The 16,075-nt window shown below is 41.0% G+C and overlaps 1 protein-coding gene across 3 annotated transcripts in view; it reads left to right on the top strand.

The window, feature by feature from the left end:
• Nucleotides 1–16,075, top strand: part of IL17REL (interleukin 17 receptor E like) — a 47,292-nt gene that overhangs the window by 9,213 nt on the left and 22,004 nt on the right. For all 3 annotated transcript variants that reach the window (XM_054821493.1, XM_054821503.1, XM_054821484.1), the window contains exons 2-3: nt 9,736–9,763; nt 15,519–15,668. In XM_054821493.1, the coding sequence (XP_054677468.1) occupies nt 9,736–9,763; nt 15,519–15,668 (178 nt within the window). The remainder of the gene's footprint in view (nt 1–9,735; nt 9,764–15,518; nt 15,669–16,075) is intronic.

Below are 16,075 nucleotides of genomic sequence, written 5' to 3'. Positions count from 1 at the left end.
TGTCATTCCAGCTTCGTTCTAATCATGGACTAAACACCAAACTACACGCATACACGGAGCTTTCAGATCAGAAAGGGAGATGCCTAATAAGCTTAGGTGCTTCTAGTGTTAGGTGGGAATTAGTAGCGTATTATGGATCCTGGTGTTCAGCTGAGATTACCACAGTTTGCTTAAATCATGTTTCAGGTACCTAAATCCTCTTTTAGATTTGGCTGACTTAATCTTATTTTGCAAATTACTGCAAACTTTGGTCTCATTTCACTACCAGTAGTAATGCAAAATCCACAAAGAGAAATTTCCTTACTTGGAAATATGATGTGACCCTTTTCTCATGGGCAAAGCTGAAGTTTGTATAGGTGTATTGGGTTTGCATGGCAAGGTTTTGGTAATGGCGGGGGGGCTACAGGGGTGGCTTCTGTGAGAAGCTGCTAGAAGCTTCCCCTGTGTCTGATAGAGCCAATGCCAGCCGGCTCCAAGATGGACCCGCTGCTGGCCAAGGCCGAGCCCATCAGTGATGGTGGTAGCACATCTGGGATATATTATGTATGTCCTCTGGGATATATTTAAGAAGAGGAAAAAGTTGCTGCACGACAGCAATTGCAGCCAGAGAGAGGAGTGAGAGTATGTGAAGAGAAACAACCCTGCAGACACCAAGGTCAGTGCAGGAGGAGGGGCAGGAGGTGCTCCAGGTGCCAAAGCAGAGATTCCCCTGCAGCCCATGGAGAAGACCATGGTGAGGCAGACTGTCCCTCTGCAGCCCATTGAGGTTGATGGTGGAGCAGATATCCACCTGCAGCCTGTGGAGGACCCCAGGCTGGAGGCTGTGACCCCGTGGGAAGCCTGCACTGGAGCAAGCTCCTGGCAGGACCTGTGGCCCCGTGGGGGACCCATGCTGGAGCAGTTTGCTCCTGAAGGTCTGCACCCTGTGGGAGAGACCCACGCTGGAGCAGTTCATGAAGAACTGCAGCTCATGGGAAGGACTCACGTTGGAGAAGGTGGTGGAGGACTGTCTCCTGTGGGAGGGACCCCAGGCTGGAGCAGGGGAAGAGTGTGAGGAGTCCTCCCCCTGGGAGGAAGGAGTGTGATGAACCTACTGCAACCCCCATTCCCCGTCCTCCTGCGCTAGTCAGGGGGAGAAGGTAGAGACACATAAACAAAATGAGCAGTTGCCTAGAGAAAACCAGTGAGGGCTTTGCTGTGTATGCCAGAGCACTGGAAAGCCAGTCCTGCAATATTTTCCCTCTTCTGCTGAGCAATAGCGTTAGGATGTATGAGAAGACAGTAACTGGAATAGAAAAAGATCTTCAGGCCAAAAGAAAAATAAATATTTCCAAAAGAAATAACCACTGCCTCCAGCTGCACCAGGAGGAGAAATTCTATCCTGGAGGGTCTCTTCTCACAATCATCTCCACTTCAATTCTTGCTTTTTTTTTTTTTTTCTTTTTCCTTTTCTTTGGCAATCTCACTGCCCACTGCTTCCAGTTGCCTCTGAGGCTGCAAGTCTCAGTGCCGTCAGTGCTGCTGAGGGATCTTGACTAAGTTTTTCTTGTAGCCTCTTCTGTGCTACGGAGATCATTATACCATCCTAATCTCAAAGCATGGGATATCCATGGTTGTCTGGAGAGCTTGTGGAATCTCTGTCCTCCAGTTTTTCAAGAAATGGCCAAAGTAATGGCTAACTTGATCTGGGGTTGGTGACAGTACTGCTTCCATTAGGATGCTGCACTTTGTGACCTCCAGTGACCCCCTCCACCCTAAATTTTTTTTATTCCATTTTATCATCCTCTGTATGAGATCTCCAGTCATTCACTGAAATAACCGTCAATGCTGTTAGAATGTCCCTGTTCCATTGTTAGACTAGAAGTGCTGATTTGGTACATTAGCTGTCCTTTCAAGTAGCTGAGTGGTCTGAAACTTTTGACACTCTATGTATAGGATGGTGCTGATTTATACCAACTGAGGGTCTGGCATTCAAAGTGCATTTTAATTTTACTTTGTCTATTGTATGCAATTCTGTTTTGTTAACAACTTGTATTAATATTTTAGGAAACATGACATCAAAATGATTGATAATTTTCTTTTTTTTTTGGGGGGGGTATTTCTTAAAAAAAAAAAAAAAAGGAAGAAACTAGAGCATACTGTTGCTTCAAGCAAATTCTGCTTCTTGTCCTGGAGTTGAAGCATACAATAGAACAAGCAGCTTTTATTTCAGACTGTCATAGCTCCCTTTGGTCCAATAAATTTAAAAGCAAGCGTTTTCTATGTAGATCCTTTTTGTATCACAGCATTATTTTTACATACAATTCACTTTTAAAAAAAATTCAAGGGGAGAATATTCTTCCCAGTTGTGAGACCTCAAAGCAATATTGTTTTGACTGGACATTCACTTATAGGATAAATGCATGTCACTGCAAAGAGTTCCCAGAAATATAATTACTGTGCTGCCAACTCTTTGACTTCGCTCTGTAAAAGGGATAGAGCCATGCAGCCACACTAACAGTTAGACCACGTTCTATGCCACATGCAGGCCGGCTAAAATATGGGACAGCCCAGTTAAAATATGGGAACAGGATTCTTATGCACCACTACTGTGCAGGAGCAAGTACATGCTGACTTGAAGACAGAAATCTGTGCTATACCTGAGAGTAGCAGGTAAACAGAAGGACAAAACCTAAGGGGCCTGAGAGTCTTGCATTAGCATGTGCTCCCGCATCACTGAAGTACTGCTGGACTGTCGTGGAAGTGTTGGCCTTGTGACAAACAGCAGGTCGTGGAGGACAGGGTCCGTATGTTTATACATACATGTGAAACGGCAAGTGGTGCAGGAAACAAAGATTGGTAAAAGTCTATGCTTTAGACCACTCCGAAGCCTTACTGAAGACAGTCCAGTAATCTTCAGTAAGCCCCATAATCTCTTTCCTGTTTGTTCATTGTCGGTTCAGTGTTTAGTTGAGAGCACGTCAACATGGTGTTACCGCAGGCAGAGGTTACCTTGCTCTGTTGGGCACAAGCCAGCTCTCATCCAAAAAGTGTGTGACCTCCTTAGCACTGTACTGAGCCTGAGCTTAATACCCCACTTCTCAGTAGCACTTAACCTCTCAGGTTCAGCACTGCACTAATGTGATGGGATCATTTTTGTTCAGCTTGGAACGCACACAGAGAGACTCAGAGCTGGATAATGCGTAGGCATGACTCAGGTGTTTTGTTTTTAGCATTCTGTAAAAAAAAATCCAGCAACATCCAGGCACTCTTGTAGAAGCCATAGTTCAAAGTAGTCCTAAATAATGCTTTGCCATAAATTCAGGTGCCTGTTTCTTTTCTGCATGGCTAACAGTCCAAGTGATTGCTTAGCTGATCCCATTGCACACTGTTCACGTGTATCTGATTACCACACTGTCAGTAAAAGTTGAAGAACAACCTTGTGGTTTGCCAAAAATTAAAAAGGATCATCAGTAAGATAGTTTTACCTTGGCAATGAAAGTAATTACACATGACGTCAAAACAAATACAGATGTTCCTTTTGAGAAAAGGTCTTTTGGGGACACTGTATCAGCAGTACTAACTACGGATTTTCATATTATGTGTATTAATCATTATAATTCCTTTGGTTCTCAGTAAATATAACTACAGTTTTATTCAGTTGCCTAGTGTGTTCTGTTGGCCTCTTATTTTTCCTTTTCACTCATTTCCAATAACATGCTTTTTTTGTATAAATACTTGACCATGATATAGTTAAGACATTTTTAGTGGGACAGGAATCGTTATATTATCCCTGTGCTTTCTTTTACTGTAATGCTTCTTACGTCTGGTGAGATAAATACAGTGGTCACCTTTATAAGAATAGAATGAGAAAAGTCCTGTGAGGTTCCAATCCCCACCAGTATCAAGGTGCAAAGCCATTATCTTCTTCGCCTATGAAAATAGCTCTGGAAAAAGCTAAAGCGTACTCAGTTCTTTCTATTTGTGAAGTTGTCCCAAGACAGTTTCTGGGCTGAAGGTCTCTACGAAAGAAATTACAGTTATTTGTTGATAGTCTGAGGAGCTTGTGATACAGCTCTGAATTCTTACTGTTTCCATCCAAAGTTCTTAAATTGTATAGATCCATATCACTTTGACTGTGGCTGCCCACCGCTCAAAGACTTTTATCTCTGCGGAGGTGATTGAGATCACATTAGCATTGTCAGGTTTTTCACTAGAGGACATGAGAAATCATTTAGGACTCTTATGGCCCAGCATCTGTAGGGTCTTCTCTCCATGAACTGAATGAGGTGAGCAGATGGAGAAAAGAAGGCCTCTGCTGGATTGCTTAATAGAAAGGGGTAAGTATCTCTCTGTACTGGAGAATAACTACTAATATGACATGACTGTGATGCCCCCAGTTGAGACAAATAATATTACCACTTTACAAGGCACCAAATAAACCCTAGTGGAAGACTGTGTTCAGAAGTGGACAGGTCCATTAAAGTAGAAATAGCTGCTGAGAAGGGTATGGTAGGAAGGAGAGCCTGTCTTATTAGAGATGAATAAAAGAGCTTGGCTTATATAGTCTCACAAAAAAGCTGAGAAAAGATATATTACTTGCTGTAGGTAAATGGAAAGTAAATTCCAGGGTGGAAAGCATCTATTTAAGTGAAAAGATAATGGGCGCAATCAGAAGTCAATACAAGCTAACCGATATTGTGTTTATGTTAGAAATTAAAAGATTTAGTGCTGGCAGAGAGCAGGGCTTCTGGAATAGCCTTGGCTATTGGAGCAGTACACATGAATTCCTGACTGATTTTAAAATGAAGCTTCATCAGTTTTTGAAAGGGATTAGATGATGTGCCACCTGTGGTTATCAGGGGACTAGACACAGTGATCAGGGAGATCCTTTCTAATTGTGTGCAGAGTACGATGGATTTGTGCAGAGCATCCCCTCTCGGCTGGAAATCAAGAAGTACATGATTAGATTCATCATCTTTATCAGCTTTTTGGCTACAATTTGAGCATTGGTTATTGCAAAACCACACCACGTTAAGACAACCCTTTCCCTGTGTTGTAAGACTATGTACAGTCCCATGCTTGCTTTTAGTGGTGGTCAAAGAGCAGGAATTGCTGGAATAGAGGGAAATGTCAGAATATGGTCATGTTCCTCTTTCTCTGCCCTCTGACAGCTGAACCTAAAGTAGGAATGTAGGTAATAGCTCTGCCACTGAGGATCTCTCAAAAAGGGGAAAAACTGTTCACTCTACATTCACTGACTTTAATGCAAACACCTTAATGAATGAATGTTAAGTGTCTGACAACCTGGTCCCAATTAAAGAATACATTTTAAGGCCTTTTCAGGCATATTCCTTATGGAGTTGTGGAAGAGCTGCCACCAACTCTTCTATGAAGGAGGCACAACAGAGCTAACAGGTAGACTGTGAAAACAAATTTGCTTCAGACTCTCTCCTGCATGACAGAACATTCAGGGAAGAATTTCCACACTTCTGCACTTGATTCAGTGCCTGGAGATATGAGAGGAAACGGGAAGCAGGTCTGATCTTTGTTTCTTTTCCTTGGCAATTTTAATTCATGAAAATACTCTCTCTGCCCCCAAATCCAAGTCTTCCTCTGTTGATGTCACTTTCTTCTTTACAGTCTTTAGATGAACCAATGTGATATTACAATTGGCTTAGATTGAGCAGAAGTTGCTGTGCTAGCTAAAAAGTTGGCACCACACCTTCTATTCAGAATGCTGCATGTTGGTGGTGTCTGTTCAGATAACCTCTAGCTACAGTTGGGTAATACCACAAGTGGGGAAAACCCTAGAGAAATAGGAAAATCCCTAACTGTTTGTGCATTGTGTAAGTATAGTTTGCTTAGGCTTTTTGCCAAAGCAGATATGTATCAAAGATGCTTTCTGTACAGGAGTAAAATGTACTATCATGTCCAGGATCTTATTTTTGCATAAAAGACACCCACGGCATTTATGGAAGGGGAAGAAAATTTCCATTCTGGTTTGTGTGTTGTGTTTTTCTATGGCATTCATCATTGAAAATTCCTGAAAACAAAAGATATAGAAAGTGGGAGAGGAACTTGGTTAGTTTATTTGAGTTCTTATTTGAGACAAATGGTCTCTTTTGACTATTTTGCAAAATGATTATAAAAGAAAATACCACCCCCCTTGGTATTGTACAATAAGAAGAAACCCTTTTTTAAAAAAAGGAATTGAGCTGTGACCAAATGCTTGCTGTAACTGGCAAGTGTTTTTGCAAATGTTTGATTATTTATGTAAACCTTCCCAAGAACTCCTCACTCAGAACAAAACCAAGTGCCCAAGAATGACAAAACATCTCCCTACCAGAACAAAAATCACTGATGGGTATGTTTCTTTTCTCCCATAGAGAAGATGAGAAAATAAATGCAAGATGGTACTGGAAAGTGCTCAGATTCATCTGAGCAATAGTGAAAATCAATAATTAATTAGGATATGCTAGAAGACATAGGAGGATTTCTTCATCATCCCACAGCTCCACAGAAATGGATTTTTTTTTCCATGTTTGTAACTTAAGATAACTTATTTACATACGACTTGCATATTTCAGGTGTCATAACAGGGGGTCCAAAGCACTGGCCTTCTTTAAATAAAAGGCTGAATCTTCTAATGTATTTTTGCACCATGATTGTAACCAGAAAGAGTGGTTGGAGCAGTTAGTTTAAAGATGACGTTCTAAGAAATTTTGACTGGCAATTGGGAACTCTCTCAAGCCACCTAACCAAAATATTTTCAATAGTCTGGCTGCAAAATGGGAAGTTAAAAATACGGAAGTAATTTGCTAAATTATCAACTTCATGAGAGATTAATTCCTTCCAGTAAGCAGTGGCTCGGCAATTAGTTGTTCCAACAGTTAGGTTTTCTCACCAAGAAAGCTAGCTCCCTAGCTCGCTCACTTGATTTTTTGCAGTCATTTTGTATATTTGTCTATTCCACTCATGTGTTGGGTTTGCGTGGCAAGGTTTTGGTAGCAGAGAGCCTACAGGGGTGGCTTCTGTGAGAAGCTGCTAGAAGCTCCCCCTGTGTCTAATAGAGCCAATGCCAGCCGGCTCCAAGACAGGCCCGCCGCTGGCCAAGGCCAAGCCAATCAGCGCCTCTCTGATAACATATTTAAGAAGGGAAAAAACAGTTAGAGAGAGCTTTTGCAGCCAGAGAGAGGAGTGAGAAGATGTAAGAAACTCTGCAGACACCAAGGTCAGTGCAGATGGAGGGGGAGGAGGAGCTCCAGGCGCCGGAGCAGAGATCCCCCTGCAGCCCGTGGTGAAGGCCATGGTGAAGCAGGCTGTCCCCCTGCAGCCCATGGAGGAAGGATGAGGGGGTGTAGAGATTCCACCTGCAGCCTGTGGAGGACCCCACGCCGGAGCAGGTTTGCTGGCAGGACTTGTGACCCTGTGGGGGACCCCACGCTGGAGCAGTTTGCTCCTGAAGGTCTGCACCCCGTGGGAGAGACCACGCTGGAGCAGTTCATGAAGGACTGTAGCCCGTGGGAGAGACTCACATTGGAGAAGTTCATGAAGGACTGTCTCCCGTGAGAGGGACTCCATGCTGGAGCAGGGGAATGATGAGAGGAGTCCTCCCCTGAGGATGAAGAAGCGGCAGAAACACCGTGTGATGAACTGACCGTAGCCCCCATTCCCCGTCCCCCTGTGCCACTGAGGGGGGAAGGTTGAAGCCGGGAGTGAAGTTGAGCCCGGGAAGATGGGAGGGGTGGGGGGAGGTGTTTTAAGATTTGATTTTGTTTCTCATTGCTCTACTCTGTTTTGCTTAGTCATAAATTAGATGAATTCCCTCTCTAAGTTCAGTCTGTTTTGCTCGTGACGATAATTAGTGAGTGATCTCTCCCTGTCCTTATCTCGACCCACAAGTTTTTTGTTAAACCTTTTCTCCCCTGTCTAGTGAACCAGGGGAGTGACAGAGCGGCTCTGGTGGGCACCTGGCCCCCAGCCAGGGTCAACCCACCGCAATTCCCTAAGGCCATGAAGAACCCGAGTAAAGAGACTGAATTCAAATCCTCCTTTGGCATAGTGCTGCAGGGTTTGATTAGAAATAATTCAGAATTAGGGCTTTGCAACAGCATTTAAAATTCCAGTAGTTTTATATGAGTTGGCATGTTCCACTTTTCTTGGTTTAGTGTTGCATTGAATTCTTCAGAAAGCTATAGTCTTCTTTCTGTTGATGAACATACATTGGGAGAATCAGCGAACTACCAATGAAGCTTTTTTGGGAGGGCAGAAATAATTCATAAATGACAAATATTTCTATGAACACATTACAGCAGAAATGAGGTCACATCAGTGACATTTTTTAGTCCTTCAGGGGGATTTGAGGAATTTTTGAAACCATTGAAACAGAAATACCTCAGTTACAGAACAGTTATGCAAAGAAGTTTGTTTTCCTTTAGATTTCCTTCTTCGAGTGTTGATGTAGTATTGTGTAGAAGCAGCCAAAGAAAAATAATTAACAATGTCACAAGTAATTTTTATACTCTTCAGTCTACGAAAGTATGTGACCATCTCTGTCTTATTCCAAAAAGTGGTTTAAAATACGACCTTTAATGCATCTGCACTTTTATGAGTCATAGTGACAAACTGGCGATTGTAACTTACCTCCAGAAGTGATTACTGAAAAGTGCCAAAAGGACAAAGGAATGTCCACTGAGAGACTTCTGCTGGCTCTAAAAGTCACAGATTGTTGGCTTACTGGTAAGATCCTAAATTGTTTTAAAAGGACCGAGAGCTGCCAGTCCGTTTGAGAGCAAAGGATGGTGCCTGCTCCTTTTGCAGGTGTGACAAAAGTGTCTCTGTGAATGAGACACTGATTTTAAAGGAAAGCACAGGGGAACATATATGCCATGTACAAAGAAATACTGGTATAAGTACTATGTCAGAAACTCAAATGCTAGAACAGCAGAAAACAGTATTTGCTGGCTAAGTAATAGCCTTTCTTTGGAATGTCGTGCATAGTATTCAAAATAAGATTTGTTATTTTTGTACTCTATAGAATTTCAGTGTATGGTTAAGTGTTTATTTTACTGGGAAAATGGATGCAGTCTGTCTGAAAGATAGCTGGAAACTTGTTAAAATCTCAGTGTCGGGTTCACTTTGCCTCTTATAAAAACACTTTCCCACTTGAACATGGTAAGTACTGTGTCTGAGTAATTTCATTTTCAAGATTCTGAGCCAGATAGTTCTCAGAAATAAAAAGGCAACTCTTATTTCTAATCTTCATTTGAAATTACTCTAATACTTCTTTCCATTGGCCTAGTGTGATCTTCTAAAATGATATAATATTCAGAAGATATCTTCCACTAAAAAATTGCTTGGTTTCTTTGCCTTGATATGAAGCATTCCATTGTAAAGTTTGACAAAACAATAAATAATCTATTGGTCAGTGTGAATGGCAGTACCTGATAAAATGATGTCTGTATTTGATGGAGCTGTTATACTTGTTATAACAATTGCGCCTCAGTAGAAATAACATGAAAATAAGGATAATGCTGTTCCTGTGTCCGTGTACATATCAGGCTGTCATATGCAGTAGTGATGTGCATTTTCACTGTATCTGAAAATCTTTTTTTTGTCTTCAAAATGATTTCTGTTGTGGACTGTGAATATATTTACTTGTTTAAGGTACGTTTATATTTGTTTACAATGATTAAGCAATATTTATTTTTATTGTTACCTCACCTTTTATAATATTTTTGTTTCTGTTTGCAGGGGATTCATTGTAAAAGCAAACCTTCCAGTGAGTATACATCATTCACATTTTTACTGAATTTGTTTTTGAAAGATAAAGATAATTTATTGCAGATAATAAATCTACTTTCCTGGTGACATCAGATCACTGTCATGACAGGGTACGTACCACCAGTTTCCTTGTACAAAACATTGGAAGTTGGTAGGCTCTGGTAAATAATGGGTTAATAATGACTATGCATTGTTGCTTTATAATTTTACTTACCCTTACCATAGATGGTCATTGGGAGAATTTGCTTAGTCATTTCACATGTTTTTTATTGCTTCTACTTATTATTATTGCCTACAGTAATAATACAGGGTGTTGAATTACCTGAACTCTGCAGCCTCCACCAGTGACTCCTCCAGTGCACAGAGCCACTTGGCAGGGAAGCAGGAGGCAGCTGCCGTGCCGGCAGTCCCCTCCGAGAGGACAGTCCTAGCCGGAGGCCCAGCTCTGAGCGCTGCTCGTCTCCACGGCGCCTTTCCGGGGTCCCTGTGGCAGAGAGCACAAGGACAAGCGCATGAGATGCTGATGCTGTGGCACAGGGTGTGAGCTGAACGTCAGCTGTCAGTCTTACTCTGAAAACATGACTTTTACGGGACGTGTTGAGGTGGAGAGAAAGAACACGGCTGTGGAAGGGATGCGGTTAGAAGTCCCACCCGAAAAAGTCTCTAGCCTTCTACTGGCGAGCAGAGTGAAACATCGGTGGCTGGTTCAAGGATTGTGAATGAATCTTTTCAGGATTAGGCAGCTGAGCTGCTAGTTACACAAACTACGATGAAAGAGTTGCAGGAGAAGAAAGAGGGGCGTTGACCTCTGCTCTGCCTAGCTGAAGCATGCCTTCATGCCCTCGGGCAGCACAGGCTGAGGAAACCAAACCCTTCAACCCTGGTCTCAAAGAGAAGGACACCTGCAATACTCTTGGTTATGAGTTTAAATCTGTGCTGGATATTACACAAATGCAGATCAAGATAGTGGAGAATCAGTACAGGTACCACAAGGTGGTGATTCATTCCACCCATCTTAGGACAAGGTGAATTATGTGCTGGGAGGGAGGCGAGAGGGGTTCTCCCTCTCTGTTGATTGCCAGAGGTACTTAGGTGATGCACAAAAGCTTAAACTAGATGTTTAACTCTTGGCTGGATATAGACCTTGAGCACTGAAGAGTTTGTAAACTAAAGATCCTTATCTTTCAAGATGATTTACACGAAGCAGAGCTGGTTGTAGGTTTTCAGTGCTGCCTGAAAATGACTTATCAGCTATCTTTAATATAAGTAACGTGTAGGATGACTCAGCCTTATAGAGGTGATGAAAAAACATTTTTTTAGTCTTCATCCTAATGCACTTGTGCAACAGTGGGTGTACACTCATTTCCATACTTCCTTTTCTATAGTCATTCTTTTTACTATTTATTATTTGAAGTAAAATTACCTTAAAAGACCTTGACTGTATAATGGAGCACCTTTGCAGTAGTCATTGCTTTTAGCCGCAACAAAAAGATGACTTTATTTCCTATAATTTGCAGCTATCGGCTCAGTAGTATTTGGCAACATAGCTTTGACTCTGCCTTCTCCTTCTTGCTCTTCTAGACTATGAGTAGTACATAAGGGCTACTGTAGTGTTTGTAATTCACTGTAATATATCCAGACATTGATATCAATGTATCAATGATTTACAAAAGCCTTAGATTCTCAGAAAATATATTTGGCACAGTGTATCACCATGTTGTCCATTATCCTTGAAAGTTTGAAATACTTTCTGAACTACAACTGTGAAGCCCTTCTAAGGTACTGTGCATTGAAATCTGTTGTGAAGGAGAGGCTGTCAGCCTGAAATTTAATCAATTTCATAATTGGCGTAAGTACTTTTAAGTAGCAAATTTTTGGTATTTATTAACTAAAGTGCACCATGTGGTTATCTTAGGAGAGCATATCTAGTTTGTTTATGAAGATTAATGAATCATCATCATGCACAGATGCAGCAGATACTGTGGTAAATCATATGCAAATAGGTTGGAAATGCTAACTGTAATTTATTCTCATGGAATGATGCACCAGTGAAGCAATTTTTGTGTGCTTTAGGTATGCTCACAGATTTAGCACTGTCAGTAGCCTAAGTCGTTCAAATTCTTACAATTCTTGTAGGGAAGAAATATCAGACAAAAAGTAAACCAGTTAGGGTTTTCTACTGGGTGTTGGCCTGGGCCTGTTCTTAATGGGTTTTTCTCTGCAATTTTTTTTTTTTTAATGTTCTCCAATTTCATCTTCTTGCCTGAGGCTTCAAATTCTCCATCTAATCATTTCTATTGCGTATTCATTGCTCAGCTCTGGCTTCTGTTATCCAAGTGTACATAAGGTGTGTTTTGCTGTCGTGACAGTTCTGAGTTGATTGCTGCATCATCAGATAAAAAACAATAATCTGCTGTGGTTGAGCTGGTGGCAAAAGTACAAGGAAAGTGTCTACATGCTGAATAATACGCTTTGGCTTCTTTATGCCTGGGCTTATATGTGTCCATAATGAAGAAATCTTTTATTACAGCAACAATCTCCTTCTCATGTAGGGCTAATTACAGATATAATTCATAAACATAAAATTTAGGCAAGATTTACTCAGCAGATGGCTTGTGTAGCAAGATGTATCTTTATGTGTTCTGGGGTATAGATCAAACTACTCGTGAGAAAAGGAAAGAGGTGTGTGTTCCAGAGGAAACTATCTAAGGGGGGGGATTAAAAGATGATAAGGTAAGACTTTACTGAAGAATTAGTCAGAAATGAGTCTCACACTGTGAAGATTTATAGAATGAAAATTATATTCTGTCAGCTCTTCCTTGTATCATATACTTATTATGATCCAAAACTAATATTCTTATGCATGATGTGATCCATTTAAATTATTATTAATGAGTTTTGCAGCATCTTTTACGATTCTCAAAATGTATCATAAAACTAATGGAAAAAATCCAAAGTGGAAGAGTCATTTCATTTTATCCAGTGTATTACTTATTTGTTCTCAGTTTGAAGGTAGAAAGTGTGATCAAGGAAGACAGTGTCCCTGCTTACAGACAGGCAGTAGTCCCTAAAACTGTGTTTGTGCATCTGCCTGATACTGATCCAATGTCAGTAAATGCACCTAGATATGACTTAGGATTCTCCTGAGACAGTTCCAAACGTGTTACATCTGATAATACCATACTTCAGGCAGTAATAACTAAGGGCCAAATTCGATTAAGTCATGACAATCTCTCCTAAAAATAAGTAGGGTCAAATAATACGGTCAGGTTCATCCAAACAGAATATGGTGTGAAGAACTGTCAGTTTTGACAATGTGTATGTATATACATATATATATATATGTGTATATACACGCATATTGCTCTTACCTTAAATCATTTCTACACAAACATGGGAATAGGCAAGATTAGGTCTGGATCAAGAACCAAGGAATTAAGCAGAAACAATTGCTACTGAATACCATTTGGTATCCGCAACTGCATGTCACACAGTGCAGTCAAGAAGACATCTTTTTGAACAGAGACAGAGCTAAAACTAATCATCACTTATCACGTTATTAGTAATAATTATCAGGCAGTTCTGCGAATGCAATAACCTCCCAATTCACTGTGAGTGGATTGATTGGGTGTTGTACAATAGCTCTCCATCCTGAGATACCTTCAGGATTATTACACCACCCATTCTTGGAACACAGAATATAGTGTTCACATCTGGCTGCTGTGCTGACTTCTTAAGGCTGTCTCATCTCTGCAGAAACATGTTTACAAATTCTTCAGAAGTCAATGTACTCCACTGCCCTTAAAGCCTAATTTGTACATTTTGAATGATCTGTGTTTTTTCTTTGGTTCGCACAAATTGTCTTCTCTCGTTGCCCATATTACCTTGGATAACTGAGAGCTGACTCTACTGTCAGTTGAGGTAACATGTTCTTGTTTTTCCATTCTTTTCCACTTAGTTCATATCAGCATATCCTGTTGCCTCTAAAAGATGCTTAATGGCACAAAACCAGGATAATGGAGGGGAGATTCAGGTGTGAAGTGTTTGTCTTTTCTGACTTTTGATAGGTATCATGCAGGACTTCTCCTCATACCAAGTGTGAGGGCACCTTAAGGCCTGAGAGATTCAAGCCAAGGTACCACATTTACGTCAGCCTGTCTTCACATCCTGCAACGATCAGTATCTGATCCCTGACAATGGGTTTTAGCCGCAACTGGACACTGTAAAAGTGAGGCTGTCATAAAATAGAAAGAAGTCCTGTGCAGGTTAATACACTTTCAGTCTTTAAATTTAGAGCACTTTCCTTCATTGGAAGGGTTGGAGGGGTAAGTAAGGATAAGGATGCCCTTCCTCCTCCTCCACATCCTACCTTTTCTCTGTGAGAACTGTGGCTGTGTCTTCCATGTGAGTCCATGGGCATCCACGCTTGACAATTCTTGGCTAGACATTGAGGGATGCACCTTTTCCTGACGATTTGAGTTAAGGATGTTATCCTGTATTTTATGGCAAGCGCAGTATCGCGGCACTGCTGTTTCAAACTATGCTCTTCCCCATACTAGTTGAACTCCTCCTAGGAGGATGTTCAGCAGTATGACTAATAAGAGTCAAAAGTCTTTTTGTTCTTCCAGCCTCTCCCCAGGTGGAGGAGAATGTGCAGTGAAATACTGTGTTTTACTTGGGTTTCTTAATTTTCATGCTATGTACCAAAGTGAGAAGGGTAAGAAATATTTCAAAGGAATTGCTGTGATGTAGTTACAGCTAAAATGAGGTGTGCTGCATTGTATACGACAAAGCCAAGGGACAAAATCCAATTCCCTGGCTATTTGTCCTGACAGTCTCTTGAATTCTTAATTTTTGGGACTACAAACAATGCACATAAGGTAGAGAAGCCCAAGGAATGCATTGGGGATTAAATCCACTGTACCAACATAAATTCATAAATAAATAACTGATTTCTCTGCAGGGCAGTCTAAGAAGTAGGAAGAGATAAAATATGGCTAACTGATGAGATTTGGGGCCTTAAGATTTTTTTTTTCTTTTATATTAGCCTACAGGACTCTACTGTGCAAACCCATATCCTAAGGCTTAGGGATAACTAAATTTGCATAGGAAAATTAGATGAGACATAGTAGTTGTGTTCTGTGCCTACTGTTTACACCTTGAAGAAGGCCTGGATAATATTTATTCTGCTCTTGCTGCTCTGGTCTAAAGGAGAAGGAAATCCTGCAGGTGTGAGGGATTTTTCCATAACTAGGAATGCAATGGTGCCCTCTTGTGTGAAAACGATATTTTAACAGCAGTTGAGACCATCAGCCAATCCTAAAATTAAAATACTACCTATGAGAGTGCTCATAATATACAGGTAATGGTTTTGAAAAAAAGTTTACATAAACTATTAGTCTTGCCACGATCTCAGAGATCTGATTACTTGAACCCATGATTAGTCTAGGTGTGCTCTGCCAGCCTCAACTGTTAGAAGTGTGATACCTTCCTCTTGTGGGTTAACACTTCCCCAATCAGGAAATGCATTATGAGTCCCTTTCTGTAATGTAATTCTTTCCCTGCATTGCTAGTGAAGCCAAGTAGCTATGTTGGTCATGTGAAAGCCTTCGGTAGAGTACTGGTTTTGCTGAGATCATTGGTGATTTTCCTACTGATTTCAGTAGAGCTGGAGCTTCACCTTTGGTGCTTTCTCCCCTCACAAATATCTTGTGCACAATGAGATTTCTCGATCTTTGTATTTGCATTTGCAGGTGGCATTTTTAACAGCTTCTGCCATGATGCTCCTGCATCTTTATCTTCTATGGTACTGAAAAGCATGAAGATCTCAACAGTGATGAAATGCATCCAAGGAAGCCCATGCTCTCTTCATTTAAACATTAAAGGAACTCTGAGTCTGGATGGTAAAAAGCAGATCTGCTACTGAATTATTTCTCTTTACTTTTTGTTTATAGCTGTTCAGACAAATTTTGTTCCATAGTGCAATATTTATGTCCAAGCTATTTTCCAGTAATTATATCAGAAAGATTTTTTTGTGAAACCATTTTACTACAAACCAGGATAAAGCCCTGGCGCTGTTCAACGGAATGAGAACTGAGACAGTGAATTCAAGACAACTGAATTTTTACTTCCAATGTAATATACTTAACTTGTCCTCTACCAATGCCCCAAGCATGCTGCTGCCCTTTTCTTTCTTGCTCTGACACACGTGCACACACACACACACTAATTCTGTCTGCCCTGGTAACTCAGACATGAATGAACGACCGCCCCAACAGAGGGAGAAACAGTTTATGTGTCTGAAGTTACA

Source organism: Grus americana, chromosome 1 (assembly GCF_028858705.1).
Source record: "Grus americana isolate bGruAme1 chromosome 1, bGruAme1.mat, whole genome shotgun sequence".
Classification (NCBI taxonomy): domain Eukaryota; kingdom Metazoa; phylum Chordata; class Aves; order Gruiformes; family Gruidae; genus Grus; species Grus americana.
Note: the sequence above shows the minus strand (reverse complement) of the source record. Positions and strands in the feature narration are given on the sequence as shown.